General features: G+C 40.5%; 1 protein-coding gene across 1 annotated transcript in view; it reads left to right on the top strand.

The window, feature by feature from the left end:
- The first annotated feature begins 6,326 nt into the window (after positions 1-6,326).
- HSD11B1 (hydroxysteroid 11-beta dehydrogenase 1) overlaps positions 6,327-24,363 on the top strand; it is a 30,411-nt gene continuing 12,374 nt past the window's right edge. Inside the window, exons 1-4 of the mRNA XM_009188051.3 lie at positions 6,327-6,511; positions 7,293-7,423; positions 8,223-8,334; positions 8,458-8,643. Of these exons, the coding sequence (XP_009186315.1) occupies positions 6,424-6,511; positions 7,293-7,423; positions 8,223-8,334; positions 8,458-8,643 (517 nt within the window). The 5' untranslated portion in view covers positions 6,327-6,423. The remainder of the gene's footprint in view (positions 6,512-7,292; positions 7,424-8,222; positions 8,335-8,457; positions 8,644-24,363) is intronic.

Here is a 24,363-nt window from a genome sequence, read left to right as displayed (position 1 = left end):
TGGTGGCCATGCTGAGGTCAGTCCTCTCAGCTGTGCGGGGCTCTTCCACTGCTCCCCATGCTGCCAGTGTTTCAACAAACCTTTCATTGAATAACTTTATTTAGTTATTACATGGCCCCCTCTCTCTTTTATGCTCAGGTGTAAATCCACAGGAGCTAGGCAAGAGGGAAAACCTGAAAAACTACAACTACAACATGCTTAGAACTGTCTACTTAGATCATGCCCTTAAAACATAAAAACAGAATTTTTTTTAATTATAAAAAGAACTGTTTGCACCTCCATCTCCATGGGGGGCAGGGATCAGACCATGCTCGTGACCTTGTGAGGGTCTCTTCTTTCCTAGAAGGCCCTTGGCTCTCCAAGGCAAATAGATTCCAGGTATTCTACCCCCTCAGTCCCCTATCACAAGCTACATGTGCCAGGCAGGAGCGGGAAAGCACACAGAGGGGAATTTACCTTATGCCTACTTCATTCTCCCAGATCCAAGATTCCATTAGGTAAAAAATAGAATAAATCTGTCCATTGAGATTGACATGAAAGATTGACAAATGAGAACTTCTCCCCTCATTAGACATACACATGAGGGAGGAGAACAGGAGGAAGGGAAGGAGGAGGAAGTCTATTATTGGATAAAATCGCATGAAATGATAGTTCTTTCTATAGCGAGGAAAAGATCTTGGCAGCTATGAGTTCCTAAAATCAGACCTGAGGAACTGGGGTGAGAATGGGGTTGGGAGTGGCAAGAAAGGGAGAATTTTATGCATTATTGTATTAGCTTGTTTTCACACTGCTAATAAAGACATACCTGAAACTAGGAACAAAAAGAGGTTTAGCTGCATTACAGATCCACTTGACTGGGGAGGCCTCAGAATCATGGCAGTGGGTGAAAGGCACTTTTTACATGGCAGCAATAAGAGAAAAATGAGAAACAAACAAAAGCAGAAACCTCTGATAAACCCATCAGATCACAAGAACAGCAGGGGAAAGACCGGCCCCCATGATTCAATTACCTCCGCTGGATACCTCCCCCAACACGTGGGAATTCTGGGAGATACAATTCAAGTTGAGATTTGGGTGAGGACACAGTCAAACCATATCATTCCGCCCCTGGCCCCTCCAAATCTCATGTCCTCACATTTCAAAACCAATCATGCCTTCCCAACAGTCCCCCAAAGTTTTAACTCATTTCAGCATTAACCCAAAAGCCCACAGTCCAAAAGTCTGATCTGAGACAAGGCAAGTCCCTTCTGCCTATCAGCCTGTAAAATCAAAAGCAAGCTAGTTACTTCCTAGATACAATAGGGGTACTGGTGTTGGGTAAATACAGCTATTCCAAATGGCAGAAATTGGCCAGAACAAAGGGGTTACAGGGCCCATGCAAGTCTAAAATCCAAAGTGGTAGTCAAATTTTAAAGCTCAAAAATGATCTCCTTTGACTCCAGGTCACACTAATGCAAAAGGTGTGGTTTTGCAGGGTACAGCCTCCCTCCTGGCTGTTTTCATGGGCTGGTATTAAGTGCCTGCGGCTTTCCAGGCAGATGGCACAAACTGCCAGTGGATCTACCATTCTGGGGTCTGGAGGATGCTGGCCTTCTTCTCACAGCTCCACTAAGCAGTGCCCCAGTAGGGACACTGTCGGGTCTCCAACCCCACATTTCCCTTCCACATTGCCCTAGCAGAGGTTTTCCATAAGAGCCCTGCCCCTGCAGCAAACTTTTGCTTGGGAATCCTGGCATTTCCGTACTTTCTGAAACCTAGGGAGAGGTTCCCAAACCTCAATTCTTGATTTCTGTGCACCAGGTGGAAGGCTCAACACCATGTAGAAGCTTCCAAGACTTGGGGTTTCCACCCTCTGAAGGGAAAGCCTGAGCTCTAGGCTAGCTCCTTTCAGCCACTTTCAGCTCCTTTCAGGCTCCTTTCAGCTGGTATGCAGGGCACCAAGTTCCTAGCCTGCGCATAGCACAGGGACCCTGGGCCCGGCCAATGAAACCACTTTTTCCTCCTGGGCCTCTGGTCCTGTGATAGGAGGGGCTGCTGTGAAGGTCTCTGACATGGCCTGGAGACATTTTCCTCATGGTATTGGGGATTAATATTTGCCTCCTTGCTACGTATGCAAATTTCTGTGGCTGGCTTGAATTTCTCCTCAAACAATGTTTTTCTTTCTTATATCATCAGGCTGCCAATTTTCTGAACTTTTATGCTCTGTTTCCCTTTTAACATGGAATGCTTTTAACAGCACCCAAGTCACCTCTTGAATGCTTTGCTGCTTAGAAATTTCTTCTGCCAGACACCCTAAAAAACCTCTCTCAATTTCAAAGTTCCACAAATCTTTAGGGCAGGGGCAAAATGTCACCAGTCTTGTTGCTAACACTTAATAACGGTTACCTTTGCTCCAGTTCCCAACAAGTTCCTCATCTCCATCTGAGATTACCTCAGTCTGGACCTTATTGTTGATATCACTATCAGCATTTTTGTCAAAGCCATTCAACAAGCCTCTAGGAGGTTCTAAACTTTCCCACATTTTTCTATCTTCTTCTGAGCCCTCCAAACTGTTCCAACCTCTGCCTGTTACCCAGTTCCAAAGTCACTTCCACATTTTCAGATATCTTTTCAGCAACAGCCCACACTACTGGTACCAATTTACTATATTAGTTCATTTTAACACTGCTGATAAAGACATACCTGAACCTGGGAACAAAGAGAGGTTTAATTGGACTTACAGTTCCACATGGCTGGGGAGGCCTCAGAATCATGGAAGGAGGTAAAAGGCACTTCTTACATGGCAGTGGCAAGAGAAAAATGAGGAAGAAGCAAAAGTGGAAACACCTGATAAAGCCATCAGCTCTTGTGAGACTTATTCACTATCACGAGAAAAGCACGGGAAAGACCAGCCCCCATGATTCAATTACCTCCCCCTGGGTCCCTCTCACAACATGTGGAAATTGTGGGAGATACAATTCAAGTTGAGATTTGGGTGGGGACACAGCCAAACCCTATCAATTCTCATTTAATGTTAAGATCCTCTCCTGTTTCAACGTTGCAGTGTTATTCTCCCAGGAAAGGCAGAACCTCTGAACACAGTGTTCACCTACTTTTTACTCAGGTTTGCCCAAGAAGATTCATTTTCAAAAGAGACCACTTGCTTAACAAAGCTACTAAACAGTCATGAAAAAGCACTACAGCTGCCCCCTTCTAAATGGCAGGTGTTTCTTTCATGATCTACGTTTTATGCCAAATGCAAGGAACTTCCCCTCTGCCTGCCCCTCCTCACATATTTGCCATCTCCTATCAGTCTCCCCAGATCTGGCCCATCCTTCATAGTCCCATTCTTGTTCATTCAGCCCCTATGCACTTTTCACTCTGTTGCTTGTGCTTGATTCCATTTATTCCGGTGGGAATGATCAAATCAGAGAGAATTCCTGGCTGGGCTCTAATACTCACCTCCAGCAGTGAAAAGCCCATTCTGTGCAAGTGGGCTCCAGGTATCCGGTGAAAGCCTGCTCTGGAATGTGAATGGTCAGTGCATTACAAAGGAGGGCGCAAGGAGTGGAGTGAACAGTTCGCCCTTTTGCTATGGAACTTTAATGCAATCAGGGAATACTTGACTTGAAACAAATGCTAGCCGAAAACAGTTGTATTTCATTTTGTCTTTATTATTTTTTAAAACTTTGTTGAGAACCCCAGAAAAAAGATTTGGGGGATGGGATTGATCTGTTCTCACCAGAATGCTGAATCCCAGTGATTTCCCCAGATTAAACCAGGCTCCAGGAAGACAGCAATTTTCTTATTGCTGCAGTATCTCAAAAACACTAAAACAGCAAGTTTATTGAATGCCTATTTTGAAGCAAGGCTAGTGGGAAATGGAAAGAGACAAAGATGAAAAAGACATAATCCATGTCCTCCAGGAGTTTACAAGCTAATGAGAGAACCAGTCGTGTAAATATGGACACAAAGTGGATTAGATGTTTATTATATAATATGGTTAAAGTGTGGTCCCCATGGGTCTCAGAGACCCTCTTGAAGGGTTGAAAGGTCAAAACTATTTTCATAATTACACTAAGACATTACCTTACTTTTCCAGAGGCTGCGGGATGTATGCTAATGCCACTGCCCTGACTGCTAATAGAATGTATGCTTATGTATTCTTGAGTTTTAGAAAAAAATCCTCAGTCTTAATTTCTAATGCATCAACTGCAATAGCAATATCAATAGGTAAAACCTGCACAGGCAAAAGTTCTTTGAGGTCCTTGGAAATTATTAAGAGTATACAAGGGTCCTGAGACCAAAAATTTGAGAACTGCTAAGATTTAATGCATCAACTACCATTACACAGTGTGCTTGTTTCTCATTAATGCATTTTATATAGCAATTATTTTATCTAATCCCATGAAAATCACTTTATTGGATGCTTTTGACATATCCTTATTTTCTAGCATCGTAGCTATTAGGTCATCTAATTATTAATCTGTTTGTGTCTTTGGGTTTAAATGTGTCTTTTGAGGCCACACAATGTTGGACTTCATTTTTTAATGGAGCCAACAATCAGCAATTGTTAATGCATTTGCTTTGTTTTCTATTACTCTGCAGTTTATCTTACTCATTGTTATTTTTGCTTTCTTTAAATTTATGTTTTCTTAATGGACTTTAAAATTCATTATTTCTTTTTTATGTCAGACAATAAAGGTCCCTAGTCTGCCCATCTTTCTATCATTTCAGCATCATCATATTTCAAAATAACTTTTCATTGTTTCCTACAATTTTACTATTAATAGTATAGGATTAAGAAAATAAACCTTATCTGGGTTCTGGCTGGCACTTCCTTTCCTCTAGGGATGAAAACGGAGTCTAGTCTGTAATATATCTTGCTATCATGCATATCTTTATAAAATTATACAAATGTATCTTACAGTTCTAAAGGCATGTAATCTAATTTTTACTTGAATTTTATCTTTTTTCTCTTTTTGTCCTTCATAGACCTCGAGCTCTGTCTAGCCCTCAACTGTTCTCAAATCTCCATTGTTTTCTACAAGTGACCCTCACAGCTGTGAGCCTTTGTTGACAAATTGTTTCATCTCCTCTGGGTCTTAAATTATTTTTTCTTACTCTAAAGTGAAAATTTGATGAGTGTTTCCAGATACTGCACTTGGAATCATAACTTAATTTCCCTTAACCTTGTGTAAATTCTGTCCCCCACTACTCCCAACTCCTATCCCTCCTCCAAAGCACTGATACTTATTATCACATTTAAATTTTTTCCCTGCTCTACTGATAACTTACAGAACGTAGGATTGCATTGTGATGGGGTAATTTCCATGATTTGATTGGTTGGTTTGGAGTTGAAAAACTTAACAATGATACAGCTTAAATTCTTTGAGGATTGTTCCTTCATGAATTCATGCTACGGACATACTGAGGTGGTTATTTTTATATTCCCTGGTAATAAATTCTAAATTGCTAGGGGTTTCTCACCACCCTCATCCTTTTACTGTTACTAGATCTATTTTTAGCTGGTGTGGGCGTCCCCAGCTAGTTTCACTTGCCTAATGCTAGTTCTTTTTTCTTCTACATCAGGTTGCCTCTTCCTAGCATCTTCTCCATGCTTCTTGTTCCTCTACAGAATTTACAAGACCCAGTTTAATAGTTTTGTGCCTTTTTTGTCACTCATTATTTCTTCTTTGTTCTCTGTTAAAGTAATAAGTGTACGATCCATTGCACTTGCCTTAGAGTCTTGAACCAGTCTTGGATTTCCCGCCATCTGGGTTCTGGCTGGCTTGCAATTTCTCCTTTGATGTTGTAATACTTTTTCATTGAACTTGAGTGTGGGGCTTATAGAGCTTGTTTGCTTTCATTATTTTTTCCCAAAATGTGCACATTTTTTTTCTTAAGCTTATTTTGCTGTTTTGTGCTGTTATTTTTAATTGCTTCCGACTGGGTAGGGGAGTAGGGGGACTGAAAGTGAGATTTGGCTTGAGTTTGGCTCTCTTTGCTATTACTCACATTTCCCCCCAGAAGCCCTACATGCACTCCTCTCTCTCTGTCTTTGACAAATCACTTTTGAAAGATCATTGATCCCTGGCGTAAATGGTGTTAAGAGTAAGATGGACTTGGGTAGGGATGCTCAGGAATCCAGTCCTGTACAGTCATGAGCTTGGCCATCTGGAAGTCTCCTCTTGCTCAATGAAATGGAGTAAACATTGTCCATTATGAAATCCACCACACAGGCTGCCAGGGACGAATGGGATCCCACCCAAAGCCAATCGCTGCTCTGACAGGGAAATTGGCTAGCACTGCCTGAGACTACTCCAGCCTCCCCCGTCCCTGATGTCACAATTCAGAGGCTGCTGCCTGCTTAGGAGGTTGTAGAAAGCTCTGTAGGTTCTCTCTGTGTGTCCTACAGGAGTCTTCAGGCCAGCTCCCTGTCGGATGGCTTTTATGAAAAAATATCTCCTCCCCATTCTGGGGCTCTTCATGGCCTACTACTACTATTCTGCATATGAGGAATTCAGACCAGGTAAGTACCCATGTGTCTCACTTTGGAGGAATAGGTTTTAAAAACACAGGGGTGCTTAGTGTTCCTGAGGACCAAGATGGTTCTTGATCCTCAAAGTTGGTGAAAATGAGGGAACCCTGAAGTAAAACAGTACTTTTGTGTCCTCCAGCTACAGGCTGTGGGCAGGGGGGAATGTGTAGGGAGGGTAATCGTGTAGCCAAAATCTTGCCAAATAGGCCATGCTTTATTTGGCACCCTTAATGGAAAGCAATTTCAAATATTCTACAAAAATGAGAGTAATACCCAAATTCACAACTCAGCCAGCTAATTGGGCTCTATGAAGAGACTGATAAGTGGGAGGCAAAGAAAAAAAAAAATCTCTGGAGATGATGACTACATAGAAGTGAGGGAAAATCCCTGGAATTTCTATGAACACATGTGTTTTGATTCCTTGTTAAATATACTTTCAATTGAGCAAAATTGAAAGAGTCCAGAAATGTCTGGAACTCCAGCATTTTAGCTGAACCATGTATGACTTTTCTGGCCTCATCCTATGATCTCTTTCCATGGAGGTTTTTAGAAATGACAGTAGGGAGGCTGTCAGCCCAAACCTCCCACTTCAGAGCATGTTTATGAAAGACGTGGCCTGTTCCCACAGTGATTTACACAGTTTGTGACAAACTGATCTGGGCTCATAACCTTTAAGTTACAAATTGAGATAAGCCTGCCTATATCCAGAGAGGGAGAAGGAATTTTGCTGCCAACTTGGGTATGGTCCTCACTTCCTTTTGGGGTTCCTCAGAGATGCTCCAAGGAAAGAAAGTGATTGTCACAGGGGCCAGCAAAGGGATCGGAAGAGAGATGGCTTATCATCTGGCGAAGATGGGAGCCCACGTGGTGGTAACAGCGAGGTCAAAAGAAACTCTACAGAAGGTGAGGGTTCCATGCCCGCAGATACATGTACCCTCACATGCCCAGATGTGTTCTTATATATGCTCACATATACACAGAAGCTAGCATATCGCAGATCTATATACAGATGCACATGCACACACACACACGCGCGCTTAATTTTGTACTCTCATATATAGATTCAAACACCAAAAAACCCACAGGAATATAAAAGTATGCATTTAAATATTCATTCATGTGTGTGTGTGTGTGTGTGTGAGAGAGAGAGAGAGAGAGAGAGAGATTCTGCAACAGAGTCCTTGAGCTATATATGCTCACAGACATGCCTAGTCACACACATTTACACATTGAACTACAGATACATAGAGATGTTTTCAAAAACTGAAATCCCAGTACCTGCTCATGAATACGTATCCTCATACCCATGCAGACTCCCAGGCACATGCCCTCTCATAGACTCACAAACCCAAAGATGTACAAACATTCACAAACCTAGAGCTACCCACATAGTAACCAACATCCACACTCATATTGCCTTCAGAAATACCTATTCACAGAAGCCATGAGCATAAATCATGAACTTAAACCCCAGCACTGTGATGATTTATTCACTTAAACCCCACCGTGTTCCAGAAAATATTTCAGAGAGAGGACAATGATCATGAGGGTTATATTCGGCAACACACACACAAACATACTTACCATTTCTTACCTAAACAGGGCTGTGAGCAATCTCTCATTTAAGCCCCCCATTACTTCAGATACTATGCCCCAAAAGTCTGCAGCTAAGACTGATGCCATTTCTGCTTTGTCACTGCAGGTGGTTTCCCACTGCCTGGAACTTGGAGCAGCCTCAGCACACTACATTGCTGGCACCATGGAAGACATGACCTTCGCAGAGCAATTTGTTGCCCAAGCAGGAAAGCTCATGGGTAAGGCTGTTTCTCTTCCCTCCTCCTCTGAACTTTGCCCTTGGGGTCACCAAAGAGCTTTTGGGAGGAGAATGGGAAAGGAGTCAACCCCAGATGATTTCTTAATATAGCCATCTCTTGCAGGAGGACTAGACATGCTCATTCTCAACCACATCACCAACACTTCTTTGAATCTTTTTCATGATGATATTCACCATGTGCGCAAAAGCATGGAGGTCAACTTCCTCAGTTATGTGGTCCTGACTGTAGCTGCCTTGCCCATGCTGAAGCAGAGCAATGGAAGCATTGTTGTCGTCTCTTCTTTGGCTGGTGAGTGGGAGAGGGACCAATGTGGAAGGTAAAAGAAAAAAAAAATGCCAGGGATGATGCTAGCCTCTGAAGTAGACATAAATTTTTATCAGTTTCCGTGCAGAGAAGTAATAAGGGATTGGTCAAGGTAGGTGGGCTACAAAATTCTTTTAAGTAACGGAGAAAAAGCAGCAGCTCAGATTGCCCATTGGAAGCCTGAATTGTTTTCTACAAAGGAAGGTCAAAGGGACTTGAGGGGCTGCTAGAGGTACAGCCTGTTCTGGTCCTAAGGGAGAGGCCTAGTTACAATATTAACTTGAAGTTGAAATGTTCATAGTAATATTAAACAAAAGCTGATTAACAGCTTACTCATACGCATGAACAGGCAGATGTACTGATAAGAGACTTGCAGGGGGATGATTTGTGGACTCAATGAGAGGCACGTATCCCGAGTAAAGAAGACACTGTTACAAACTAGTGACACCATAAAAAAATGAGGGATTGGTCAAGGTAGATGGGCTACAGAATTCTTTTAAGTAACAGAGAAAAAGCAGTAGTTCAGAGTGCCCATTGGAAGCCTGAATTGTTTTCTACAAAGCAAGGTTGAAGGGACTTAAGAGGCTGCTGGAGGTACAGCCTATCTTGGTCCTAAGTGAGAGACCTAGTCACAATGGATAAAAAGGACTTTGCTTCCTCCATAACCAAAAACCATAGGTTGGTGAAGTTATATAATGTGAAGGTAGAACAGAGAAGTGAACTATTTCAACAACACACAGTTGTCTGATAAGTGGGCTAAGCTAAAGCTAAATAAAATGAACACCAAGAAAAAAAAAAAAATGAACAGACCTGCCTATACTGGGTGTATTCTCCAAAATCTGAACATGTTAACATGAAAAGATCAATTTAAACAACCAGCTGGGTAGGGAGGAAATGTGTCCAGCGAAATATTCATGAAAAGATCTCTGTGGGATCAAGAGAGGTCCCTGGTGTTCTGGATGGTGGTAGTATCAGAAGCCATCACCAGTAAAAAAAAACAGTGAGTTCCCAGCTCGGGACATTTCTAGGCCCGTTTTTATCATAGATCCAGGAGACAAGTTCTGCACATCTTTGTTGATTAGTCAGTTAGAAGGAAAGTGCAAACACCAGGATCAAAATCTGTCATCTAAGTGTAGCTCCTGGCAAAATAAAAACAAATAACCTAGAGGACTCTGTAAACTATTAAGCACTTCACAAACATTCTTACTGAAACTAATAGCACCATCTGTGTTGTAAAGAGTTCTCCTTTCTGGCCCAGGGAGGTCCTGCATAGTGATTGGATAAAGGGGCAGTGTGTCTGTGCTACCCACCAAACAGAGTGATTGATATGCATCCCGGTGCTTCCCAGACAACACAGACTCCCCACCCCTCCCCAGACACAGATTCTCTCTGGGCTGGAAGAAAGGGAGAGCTTCCGGATGCATACTGAGTGGGAGGGTGCTGGGCACATCCCCAATCCATCCCAGAGCATTGGCCAAACTTCTCACATCAGTCATGATGTAGGTGGCTTTAATGATTTCAGTTGATTAAATAATACATTGACTCTAGGCAAAGGATGTATTTCACCTTTGAAGAATGTAACTTTCTAGAATGTACCCATGATCTAAATGTGCTTAGAAGGACTAAGAATTACTGTTGAGCCCAAGGACATGATGAAATTCCGATAATCTCTGTTTCCCTGTATCTCCTACACTTATTGAATGAAACTTGGTAATTTCCATGAACTATGGGAGGCGGGAAATCTAGCTGGATGAGTATCTTTGGTGTTTATTGTTTGTGTAGCCAAGATTCCAACTTTTTTGCCTTGAAACCTGTCTATCAACTTGCAAAGTACAGACACATTGCTGTCTTGCCGCAACTGAAGAATATTCTCTGCTTTATGATGTATTCTTTTAATCAGTCAGTAAACATGTTCATTAATCCTTCCTTTTTAAAATCTAAACTCTATAAATATGGGATGCTAAACATCAAGTTGATCTTAAGGTCAGCCAAACAGTACTGGGATGGAGTTTTAATCATTTCTTCTAGGGAATACATTAAGTTGTTTGTTGAGTTTCAGTGATAAAGAATTGTTTTTATCCACAATGCATTTCTGGGTATTGCATTACATGGGAATGCTATACTTCTAATATGTTCCTTAAAGGCTTGGTTATCTCTGTAGCATTAACAGAGACAATATTGCTGCTTCTGGGAACCTCCTTGTAGTCCACATCTGTCCACTATTCACGACCTTTTCTTGGCAACCTATTGAGCAAGTTTCTTGTATGTGTAACATCCTGTTACATTGATTAGCCTCCTCTCCTTCCACCACTTGCTAGTTAGGATGTAAGTTCAGCTACTGTAACAAAGACCCGAATTTACAATGGCTTAAGCAAATCTAAATTTATTTATCTCACACAAAACACGCTGGATAGGCATTCCAGGGTGGATAGGACAGATACAGTAGTTCTGTCCCATGAGGCTGTCCAGGAGGCCTTCTATCTCAGAACCACCAGTCCTAGAGTGCTTGTTTACAATTGCGTGTTCAAGATGGCTCATTGGCATGTCTGAATTCTAACTCAAGAAAATGAAAAAATAAGGATATCACCTGGAAAGTGTACACTTTTCTTCTGCCACAGCTGGCTGCAATTGTTACTTTTATTCAAAGGGAACATGTGTCCAACTAAAAATCAGGAGTTCTATTTCTGTAAAATACACTGACATTGATAAACAACTAGCAATCTCTCCCACATCAGCCATGCTAAAAAACACATAAGACTAGAAAAAGAGTATACCCTCCAGGCCATCCCACGTATGAACCACACACACACATACATACACACACACACACACATACACACACACACACACACACACATAAGACTCATTCCCTCCACATGCAAGGTCCATCACAAAAAACAAAGTCCTTCCATCAGGCAGTGCGTGCAGGGGACAGTGGGGTAGGAGAAAGAATGGAAAGAGAGTACCTATATAGTATTCATGAAACGAACTGAAGTAGAGATATTAATACCTCAATTTGACTAAAACATCACTGGAGTGGGCAGAGAACATTTGAAAACATCTGGAAAAAAGTTTATCTGACATTAGTCAGAATAGGTCATCTTAGGTTCAACATTAGAAAAGTAAAGTTGGTTTCATTTTCGGGCTCCTGGGCTTGGTGAATCCCATCAAGGTGGCATGTGTCATCAGTTGCACACATGGCAGCTAGAACTGAGCATCTAAGGCCATTTCTCCACCTGCTTTATGCCCCTGAGAGGAATCATGGACAAACCCTGTCTTCCTCTGCTCCTTTCTCCTCTCAAAATCTACTTAGCCCACTACCTCCTATGAAGTCTTTTTCAGAACTCACCAGAGCCATTTCAATGTTTCTTCTTTGTCTTTATCTACTATATTTTGGTAAGTTAACTTTAGAAATCTGACTTCCTCATCATTTCTCTTTTTTTGGGTTTATTGGTAATTCAAATACAACCAATACTACTCATAACTACTAATAACACAAATGTTAAACATACTCGGCAAGCATATGTGTAGGGATAGTAATCCTTCTGGATCAAGGAAAATGCAAAGTATATTTTGAAGTGAATTTGAACATCATAAAAAACTTGGTTGCTTTAAATATTCAAAATGAAAATAGATCAAAAGGAATAAAAGAACCTTGTCAAAAACTTTTGAATGTTCAGACTTCTCTTGAGAAGCTCCATAAAGTGTCTCCAGTTAACTATTCACCTTTCTCCAAGTAAATCTTTTTAAAAACTCAGCGTTCTCTCTATATAGATAGTCTTATTCAAATGTATTCCTTTTCTGTTTTACTCATTCGCAGCATTGTTTCATACTGTTTTTTAATGTACGTGTGCAGTCTTTCAGGCACTTTGAGTTGACTAGCCAGGGGCAAACATTCATAAGACAGTGCTTTGTGGGAAAACTCAAACCAACAGATGAAGTCACTTGCTGGATCTTAACCTATTTGTCAGTGGAGGTCTGCCTGTGTGGTCTAAACCTGTTTCAAAAATTCAACATTATGAAGAGGGGAAAAAAAACAGGTTTTTCAACTACACATATCAACTAACAGGACTTGGAAGACCTATAGCGATGTTTTGCATAGACAAGGATATACAGATGTTAATGTCATCCTCGCCTTCAGTTCAGTTCTGGCATACCCACTCCTTCCTGAAAGGTGGGCCAGTGTCTCAATGTATGGCTATGCCTTGGGGTATTGGGGGAAGGGGGAACCCAAACTCTAGATTATGAACAGGCCTCAGAACTAGAGTGGAAAGGGGCAATTTATCCCTTGCCACAATTGTTCTCATTTTTCTAAGAAAAGATGCCTCTTTACCCTTAAATCCAATTACCTCAGAAATAATCTTCAGGAACCAGGATTTCTGAGGTGAGTGGAAGTGTTTATCCATGTGAACGTAAGCATTTACATGAGGGATGGGGAGCCGCGATGGCCACACAAGGTTGAACTGTGTGTTGGGGGATGGGTAGAAGTATGCAGAGGTGAGGTATGTGTGTATGTAGACGTGTCATCCATAGGGCCTATAAGAATGCCAAGAAGGAGATCAGAGATCAGAGTAAAATCAGCAACCTGGGCATAAAAATTCCAGAAAATTTGTTCTATAAAATGTAATCATTGTTGCCTAACTTTAAGAGATCGTGTTTGGGCAACACTGGGAGGATTGAGACAGAATCTGCTAGATTTTTCTAGGAATTCAATTCTGCATCTGCCCCCAAAAGAAAGGAGTGGGGGAGATTTGAAAGGGAGGAAGACTCTTTGATGAAGACAGTGACAATTTAGTGCAGGCTGAGAATAATACAATGCTACCCATAATCACTGTTGCTTCATGTTTTCTTCTGGAAAGGCTAGGTAGTCGAGGTTACTTATGTCTGCTAGACCACAGGTTTCATTCAAGTGCACTTGTGGATGGAAATAGCAAGGTTCTACCATCATTTGTGTCTTTATGTCTCCTTACCAAGGAATTTGAGAAGGCTTACAACAGATACATTCTATCTGGAAAAACACAAATAGAAAACTAGGTCTTAAGGAAAGGAGAATATAAATGTGCCCAAATTAGACTTGGTATAGATCCTGTGCTTAAGCTTCAACATTGGCACTTGAATTTCTTAACAATAACAAAAAGAAAAGAAAAAGGACAGGATCAGTATACAGCCAGCACTCTGTATGCCTGGGTTCTACCTCTGTGGATTCAACCAAATGTGGATCAAAATAAAATGGGGGTAACAAATTAACAGAGTTCTAATAAGTAAAACTTGAGTTTACCACATGCTGGGTACTATGTTGAATTCACAGAAATGATATAAGATGTAGGCACCGAATTAGGTATTATAAGTAATCTAGAGATGATTTAAAGTATACAGGAGGATGTGCATAGGTAATATGCAAATACTACACCATTTTATATATGAGGGACTTGAGTATCTATGAATTTTGGTATCCACAGAAGATCCTGAAACCAATCCCCCTTTGAATACTGAGGGATAACTGTACTCAGAGTAGGGAAAATGCATGATTCTTATATTCATTTAATTGTTTTTTATTTTTGTGTATTTTTTAAAGTCTAGGTCTTTATTTGTCATTTTGTCTAAGGTAATTTGGAAATATGTACCAGTAGCCTTAAGAATGTTTCCTTTGGCCGGGCCTGGTGGTTCATGCCCGTAATCCCAGCACTTTGGGAGGCTGAGGCGGACGGATCACAAGGTCAGCGTTCGAGACCAGTCTGGCCAAGATAGCGAAACCCCGTGTCTTCTAAAAATACAAAAATTAGCTGGGCATGGTGCTGGGTGCCTGTAGTCCCAGCTACTTGTGAGGCTGAGGCAGGAGAATCACTTGACCTGGGAGGCAGAGGTTGCAGTGAGCTGAGATCGTACCACCGCACTCCAGCTTGGGCAAAACAGAGTGAAACTCCATCTAAAAAAAAAAAAAAAAAAAAAAAAAGAATGTTTCCTTTATTTCACCCAGTCTAAGTGCAATAATATATCAAGGAAATAGCTATTAAATTAGTCACAGATTTAGGTACAAAAACATTTGTTGTAGGATTTTTTAAATTGCAAAACATTGGAAGTAACCTAAATGTCTGGCAGTAGGAAAACAACTAGTTGTACTATATATAATTTATATGTGTATCTGTATCCATAGCTATATCTATATCTCTGGAAGGACATTTTCCAAAATACTAGCATGATTATATCTAAACTACAGAACAATGAATGATTTTTATTTTTAGCTTCATATTTTTCTTCATTTTCCAAATTTTCATTGTGTGTGTATGCATGCATGTGTAACTTTTATAATCATAGAAACATTTCAATAAGTTGTTGGGAGTGTTGTTTTTCCATTGCTTTGTGCCTCTTTTCATAACCTTTTATGAGAAATTCATTTCAGAAATTATTTGCTTCTTGCTGTGCTTCCTTCTTTTGAATATAATCATATACACTCTCAATATCTTCAATGGATTGGCTCCAGGACCTCCCACAGATACCAAAATCCATGGATGCTCAAGTCTCTCATATGAAATGGCATAGTATCTGCATACAACTTAGGCATATCCTCCTGGATACTTTAAATCCTCTCTAGATGACTTATAATACCTAATACAATGTAAATGCTATGTAAATAGCTGTTATATTGTATTATTTAAGGAATAATGACAAGATTTTAAAAGTGTGTATGTGTTCAATACAGACACAAAATTATTTCCTGAATATTTTCAACCCATGGTTGGTTAAATCCACAGACGCAAAACCCATGGATACAGAGGGCTGCCTGTATTGATTTCCATAAGTAGAAGTTTGCTTAAGTACTTCAAGAGGAATGGTTGGGGAAAGAGAGCATAACTTCATGTCTGAGAAGTTTATTCCATAAACAAACTTGAACAAGTGCTTCCCAAATATAGTCATTCATTCATTTATTCAAAAAATATGCATGAGGGTCAACTCTGAGTCAGGCACTATGCCGGATGCCAGGGCTATGGCAGGGAGCAAGAAGGCAAAGGCAAGATACCTGTTGTGCACCCACATTCTAGTGTAAGCCAAGTTGTTACTGTATTGTTTATAGCTGTAAAAACAAACTAAAAAAAAACTAGAAACAACCTAAGTAGCAACAAACATAAAACAAACACTCTAAGGGATAAAAATCATGTTACAGATCTATTGGAAGGCTTTTTATTTCTTGGTATACAAAATAATAGTATGTTTTACAACTGCTTGCCTCCGAAAGCTGTTGAAATACAGCATTTTACCCACAGTGACTAGGCTGTGCTCTCCTTAAAGGCAGACACATTGTTCATTCATCTCTGATTCCCTGGAGCTAACAAATTTGGCAAATAATCAACACATTCTTCTTGAATGAACAAATGCTAAAATGGCTTGCTAGTACCTGGATTTCTGACTTCATGTCTTTCCTTAAACTGTGTTGGAGACTCACAGTCATATTTTCCCTCCATATTTCCTTTCTGTTTCTAGGCCTTCGTGTCAGGGCTTCTTAATAAGGATACTATTGGCCTTTGGTGAGGGACAATCCTTCATTGTGTGGGACTATCTGATGCATTGTCGAGCATTTTTTAGCATCCTTGGCTCTGAATAATTCAATCTAAAAGCCACTCATAGAGACCAAGCAAGATAGGCATCTTCACGGGGGAGGAAGGTGGCAGCACAGATTGACAAACTTGAGTAGGATGGGACAGGTTTGTGTCACGGAGCAGATTTGGGACATCAGAGACTGAGTGAGATGAGGATAGCATCCTCACGTGGGGCAGCAGTGGTGGCCTAGTGTGAAGTTTCAGAGCCCAACTGGGCCAAGGAGGGCATTCACGTGGCACCTGGCACAGGGTATCAGAACTAAGGGGGGTGATGATGGCATCTGCAAGGGGGCCTGCCATGGGCAGCCCAACATAGGGTGAAAAAGGCATTCACCAGGCGTTCATGTAGTCTGGCACTGGGGTGTCAGAACCCAGGTGGGATGAAGAAGCCAAATGAAGAATGATCACATACAGGGGCATTAATCACATAAGTAATACATATTGCAGATCTTGGAAGTCCCAGGTTCTCACTGTCAATGTTACAAATATGAAAGGGAAGAAAATGAGAATGAATCCTCTAGTGTTGGATTGCAATTGGAAGTGTGGGTATGAATTAATAGTTGTTTAATATACATGGACAGATATATAAATATAGATGTGTGTCTATATATACATGCATGTATTCGCTCACTCTGTCCACTGACAGGACCTGGGAGCACACTTGGTGCCCAGATCTTGTTTTCTAAATATCATTCTCCACTTAAAAAAAAAAAAAAAAAAACCACTGAGACTTCTTAGAGAAATGATTGATTCCAGGGCAGTGGCAAGAAAGGTACAAGATAAGCCTGAAAATCTTGTTCTGCCAGTAAGTACAGAACTGCTCAAAGGATAATAGGCACACATTACTAGGACACAGAAGCTAACTTTAAAGGGATCCCATTAGCCAAACCTAGAACCATTTGGGGCATCAAAATAAATAATAGTAACAGATTATCACCCACTGCAAAAACAGGAAATAAATCCATAAAGTCATAAATAAATGCACGAATAAATAAATCAAGAGAGGGGAAGGATTTTTCATGAATAAATAAATCAAGAGAGGGGAAGGGTTTTTCATGAAAGCCAACTAATAAGAAATTATGAACTTAGAAAATCACCATTTGGTAACCATAATTGTAATAATTCAGCCAGAAAGCAACAAAAGATGCTAAAACTAGTGGGTAAAAGTTAAACAAGGAAGAGGATATTTACATAGTCTCAAAGTACTACCCCCTGTGCAACAACAACCAAAAACACCACAAACGACCTGATTCAAAAATGGGCAAAGGATATATGACAGACCCACAGCTAACATCATGCTGAATAGGGAAAACTGGAAACCTTTCCTCTAATAATTGGAACTAAAGAAGGATGCCCACTTTCACCACTCTTATTCAACACAGTACGGGAAGTCCTAGCCAGGGCAATCAGGCAAGAGAAAGAAATAAAAGACATCCAAACTGGAAAACAGGAAGTCAAATTTTCACTCATTCACGTGACATGATTTTATAATCAGAAAAGCCTAAACACTACACAAAAAAACTCTTATAACTGATAAACAAGTTCAATAAAGTTGCAGTATACAAAATCAACATACAAAAATCAACAGTGTCCCCATATGCTAACAGCGATCAATCTGGGGAAAAAAAAAAAAAAGTCAAGAAAGCAATCCCATTTACAATAGCTACAGAAAAAAAAAAAAAAAAAAAAAACCTAGGAATAAATTTAACCAAGGAAGTGAAAGACCTCTACAGGAAAAACTATAAAACACCCATTAAAGAAATGGAAGAGGACACAAACAAATGGAAATATATGCCATGCTCATGGATTAGAATAAATTAATGTTGTTAAAATGACCATAATACCAAGAGCAATCTATAGATTCAGTACAATTCCTATCAAAATACCAATGACATTTTTCACAGAAATAGAAAAAAACAAACAAACAAAAAACACCAAAATTTGTAGGGATCCAAATAGCCAAAGCAATCCTAAGCAAAACTGCAAGTAATACATTACCTGACTTGAAAATATATTAAAGGCTATAGTAACCAAAACAGCATGGTATTGGTATGAAAATAGACAGAACAATGGACAAGAATAGAGAGCCCAGAAATAAACACATGTATTTACAGCCAAGTGATTTTCAACAAAGGCACCAAGAACATGCATTGGGGAAAGGACAGTCTCTTCAATAAATGGTGCTGGAAAAACTAAACATTCATATGCAGAAGAATGAAATTAGATCTCTATCTCTCACCATATACAAAAATTAATGCACGACAGATTAAAGACTTAAATGTAAGACCTGAAACTATGAACCAGAAGAAAATGTAGGAAGAACACTCCATGACATTGGTCTAGGCAAATATTTTATGACTAAGGCCCCAAGAGCACAGGCAACAAAAACAAAAATAGACAAAGAGGACTATATTAAACTAAAAATCTTCAGCATAGCAAAGGAAACAATCAACAAAGTGAAAAGACAACCTGGTTGATGGAAGAAAATATTTGCAAAATATCCATCTGACAAGGACTAATATCCAGAATATACAAGGTACCCAAATAACTCAATAGGAAAAAAACTATGTGTTTTTAAAATGGGCAAAAGACCTGAACAGACATTTCTCAAAAAAAGACATACAACGTATAAATGGTTAACAAGTATATGAAAAATGCTCAACATCACTAATCATCAAGAAATTCAAATTAAAACTACAATGAGATATCATCTTATCAAATTGCTATTATCAGAAAGACAAAACATAACAGATACTAGTGTGGATGCAGAGAAAAGGGAACTCTTATATACTGTTGGTGGGAATGTAAATTATTGTAGTCACTATAGACAACAGTTTGGAGATTTCTCAAAAAAACTAAAAATAGAACTATCATATGATACAGCAATCCTATTATTGGGTATTTATCCAAGAGACAGAAAATTGGCCAGGTGAAATGGATCATGCCTCTAATCCCAGCACTTTGGGAGGCCGGGGTGGACGGATCACTTGAGGTCAGGAGTTAAAGACCAGCCTGGCCAACATGGTGAAACCCCGCCTCTACTAAAAATACAAAAATTAGCCAGGTGTGGTGGCCTATGCCTGTAATCCAGCTACTTGGGATTATAGCTACTTGGGAGGCTGAGACAGGAGGCAGAGGTTGCAGTGAGCCAAGATCGTGCCGCTGCACTTCAGCCTGGGCAAGAGGTTAGACTCCATCTCAAAAAAAAAGAAAAAAGAAAAAAGAAAGAAAATCAGTATATCAAAGAGATATATGCAACTCCATTCATTTGCAGTAATGTGGATGAAACTGAAAGTCATTATGCTAAATGAAATAAGTCAGACACAGAAAGACAAACACTGCATGAACTCACTCATATGAGGGAACTAAAAAGGTTTATCTCATGAAGGTAGAGAGTAGAATGATAGTTAACAGAGACTGGGAAGGATGTCAGCATGTGGGCAGGAGGGTGAAGAGGGGTTGGTTACTGATTACAAACATGCAGTTAGAAGGAATAATTTCTATTGTTCAATAGTAGAGTGACTATAGTTAGTAACTATGTATTGCACATTTCAAAATAAGTAAGGACTTGAAATGTTCTCAACACAAAAATAATAAATACTTGTGATGATGGATATCTTAAATACCCTTACTTGATCATTACATATTCTGTGGATGTAACAATATCACAGGTACCCCATAACTATATACAAATATTATGTATCAACTTAAATTTTTTAAAAAATTTAATGGGCAAAGGACTTGAATAAACATCTTACCAAAGACAAACAAGTGGCCAGTAAGCACATGAAGAGATGCTAAACATCATTAATCATTAGGGAAACGCAAATTGAAACAACAATGAGATACCACCTCACAGCACTAGGATGGCTACTATCCCCCACACCCCTCAAAAAAAAAAACAGAAATAGCAAGTATTGGTGAGAATGTGGGGAAATTGGAATGCTGTGTACTGTTGATGGGAATGTAAAATAGTACACTATGAAAAACAGTATGGCAGTACCTCAGAAAATTTAAAATAGAATTATCATGTGATCCAGCAATTCTAGTTCTGGGCATATACATAGAAGAACTGAAAGCAGGAGGCCGGGTGCGGTGGCTCATGCCTGTAATCCCAGCACTTTGGGAGGCCAAGGCAGGTGGATCACCTGAGGTCAGGAGTTCAAGACCAGCGTGGCCAATATGGTGAAACCCTGTCCCTACTAAAAATACAAAAATTAGCTGGGCATGGTGGCAGGCGTCTGTAATCCCAGCTTCTCAGGAGGCTGAGGCGGAGAATCGCTTGAACCTGGGAGGCGGAGGTTGCAGTGAGCCGAGATTGTGCCACTGCACTCCAGGCTGGGTGACACAGTGAGACTCCATCTCAAAAAAAGAAAAGAAAAGAGAAAAGAAAGGAAAAGGAAAAGGAAAGGGAAAGGAAAGGAAAGAAAAGAAAAAAGAAAAGAAAAGAAAAGAAAGCAAGGTCTCAAAGAGATACTTGTACATCCATGTTCACACGAACAGTATTCATAATAGCGAAAACACTGTATGTTTCACTATTAGCAACCCAAGTATCTATTGGCAGATGAATGGATAAGCAAAATGTAGTATGTATATACAATGAAATATTATTCAATCTTTAAAAGAAAAGAAATTCTGACACATGCTACGACATGGCAGGACCTTGAGGACATCACACAAAGGGAAATAAGCCAGCCACAGAAAGAGAACGAACCCTCTGGTGTTGGTTTGCAATTGGAGGAAACTGTATGATTCCACTTACATGAAGTTCTTAGGATGGTGAAAGTTTATACAAAGTCAAAAGTAGAAGGGTGGTTGCCAGGGGCTGGGGAAGGAGAGAATGCGGAGTTATTGTTTAATGGGTATAGTTAGTTTTGCTACATGAAAAGAGTTCTGGAGATGGATGGCAGTGATGGTTGCACAATAATATGAATGTACTGAATGCCCTTGAACTGTCTGCTTAAAACTGGTTAAGATAGGCCCCAGTGTGTGATGTTCCCCTCCCAGTGTCCATGTATTCTCATTGTTCAACTGCCACTTATGAGTGAGAACATGCAGTGTTTGGTTTTCTGTCCTTGTGATCGTTTGCTGAGAATGATGGTTTCCAGCTTCATCCATGTCCCTGCAAAGGACATGAACTCATCCTTTTTTATGGCTGCATAGTATTCCATGTTGTATATGTGCCACATTTTCTTAATCCAGTCTATCATTGATGGACATTTGAGTTGGTTCCAAGTCTTTGCTATTGTGAATAGTGCCGCAATAAACATACGTGTGCATGTGTCTTTATAGTAGCATGATTTATAATCCTTATAAAGGATTGCTGGGTCAAATGGTATTTCTAGTTCTAGATTGGCTGGGGGAGGGATAGCATTAGGAGAAATCCCTAATGTAAATGACTAGTTGATGGGTGCAGCAAACCAACATGGTTCATGTATACCTATGTAACAAACCTGCACGTGGTGCACATGTACCCCAGAACTTAAAGTATAATTTTTTAAAAATGGTTAAGATAGGTTTTTTTAAAAGTACCACCGGAAAACAAAAACAAAAACAAAAACGAAAAAAAAACTTACTGATTACGAGGGGGAAAAGAGTAATTTTACAGAAGAGAAACCTCATAGATGGCACCTGAATCAAATGATCGTGGTTGCCGGGTGCGGTGGCTCAAGCCTGTAATCCCAGCACTTTGGGAGGCCGAGACGGGCAGACCATGAGGTCAGGAGATCTAAACCATCCTGGCTAACACGGTGAAACCCCGTCTCTACTAAAAAATACAAAAAAAACTAGCCGGGCGAGGTGGCGGGCATCTGTGGTCCCAGCTACTCGGGAGGCTGAGGCAGGAGAATGGCCTAAACCCGGGAGGCGGAGCTTGCAGTGAGCTGAGATCCGGCCACTGCACTCCAGCCTGGGTGACAGAGCGAGACTCCGTCTCAAAACAAAAACAAAAACAAAAACAAAAACAAAAAAAAAAAAAAAATGATCGTGGTTAAATAACATCACCAGTAATGGAATAAATTGAAAACATGTATCACTTGATGGGGTGCAATGTGAAGAACACAAGTTACTTCTGTGAACCTGCCAAAATGCATAACCTGAATCAAATCATGAAGAAACACCAGACAAATCCAAACTGAGGGACATTCATCAATAGTGCGCTAGTAAATGTTTAACAACAAGCTACCCAGAAAGGAAGAATCAAAAGCCCTGATTTGTAGCCTTTCCATGGAATCAACACTCCCATGATGACCATATCCACATGACATTCTCTTGCTTGCAAAATTTATAAACATTTAACCACCAGCTCTCACAATCTAGTACGAGCCAGCTTCAGCATATCAGCTTGTACAAAATAACTGGCTGTACTCTCCAACAGTGCCAAGGTCATGAAAATAAAGGAAAGACTGCAGAATCGTTGCAGAGCAAAGGCAAGTGAAGAGTCATGACAACTAAATGCCAACACATGATCCTCGATTGGATCCTTTTGCTATAAAGGGTATTATTGGGACACATGACAAAATTTGAACAGGGTCTGTGGATTAGATAACATGGATACATCAATGTTACTGTACTGGGTTGAACAGTGGCCCCCAAAAAGATATATCTACATCCTACCTGCCTGAACCTGTGAATGCAACCTTATTTGGACAAAGGGTCCTTGCAGATGTAATTAAGTTAAGGATCTTGTGATGAGATCATCCTGGATTAGCCAAGTGGGCTCTTAATCCACTGCCAAATGTCCTTATAGAGTCAGAGGAAGAGAAGACACAGACAGAGAGAAGAAAAGGCCATGTAAAGATGGAAAGTAGAGATTGTGACATAGCCACAAGGAATGCCGGCGGCCACCAGAAGCTGGAAAAGGCAAGGAAGCACTCTCTCTTAGAGCCTTTGGGGGGAATGCGGCCCTGCCAACACATTGATTTCAGACTTCTTGACTCCAGCACTGTGAGAGAATAAATTTCTGTTGTCTTAAGCCACCCAGTTTGTGGTAATTTGTTATGACAGCCCTAGGAAACTAATAAATTCCCTCATTTTGATGACTGTATTGTGATTATGTAGGACAGTGTCCTTCTGTGTAAGAAATGAACACTAAGTATTTGGGGGAGATGGGACATGAGGTCAGCAATGACCTCAATTACAGCTATTACCCTCAAATGGCTCAGCAGAAAAAAAAAATAGGTTGTGTGTACTATTCTTGCAACTTTTCCTTAAGTTTAAAATTATTTCAAGAGAAAAAATAATAATAATAATAATAATAATAATAATAATAATTCCCCATCCTGGGAGTCTAGTGACTTGGAGGAAGTATGAGAGTGAATTTTGTGGGGCTTTTTCTGGGTTCTTCGGAGATCCCCTGCAGGAGACACCACCGCTGCCGCCCATTCTCCCTGCAGTTCCCTTTGTGTGAGCAATGCCTTCTCTCGCTCATTACTTTCAGTTCAGCTTTCTCCTCAGCTCCTAGGCTTCAATCAGCCCAGCCCACTTGGCCCAGTCTACCCCACCATCCCTGGGCAGGTGACCCCAGGCGAGCCCCCATCCACAGGATCCACACTGGGCCTCTGGGAAGTCAATTCTTGGACTACATGGTTGATCCCACAGTGCACTCAGCTTTGTTCTCAAGCAAGGGCAGTTCCAGCCCTTCCTGTTGCCTTTAGACTTTAGATGTGAGTCAAATTCCAGTCCCTGAACTCCAGGGGATATATTAAAAGTTCTCCAAATAATGCTGTTGAGGGCCCTCTCATGTGGCTTAACGGGAGAGGGATGAAACTGCCCTGAGCATCGGTGGATATAGGCACAAGACACTGAGAACTCTCTCTTATCCAAGGGTGATTTAGGCTAGGCATGGGTGATTAGGCAATGCAGGCAGAACTGGTTTGGGCCCACCCTTCAACCGTGGATGTTCTTCAAATCTATTCTTTTATTCTTGCCTTAGAAGATGTGCTGATACTCTGAGACTTTAGGAAGAACTCCATTTTACATCCTGTCAACAGGCCCCATACCTGCATAGAAATATTCTTGCCAAAGTCACCTTGTGAAATTTAGTAACAAGTTTTATCTTATTTATCTCTGCTACATTTTGTGCTGTTTCAACACCATATGCTCTTTCCTA

The sequence above is a fragment of the Papio anubis genome, chromosome 1 (assembly GCF_008728515.1).
Source record: "Papio anubis isolate 15944 chromosome 1, Panubis1.0, whole genome shotgun sequence".
NCBI classification, from domain to species: Eukaryota; Metazoa; Chordata; class Mammalia; order Primates; family Cercopithecidae; genus Papio; species Papio anubis.
Note: the sequence above shows the minus strand (reverse complement) of the source record. Positions and strands in the feature narration are given on the sequence as shown.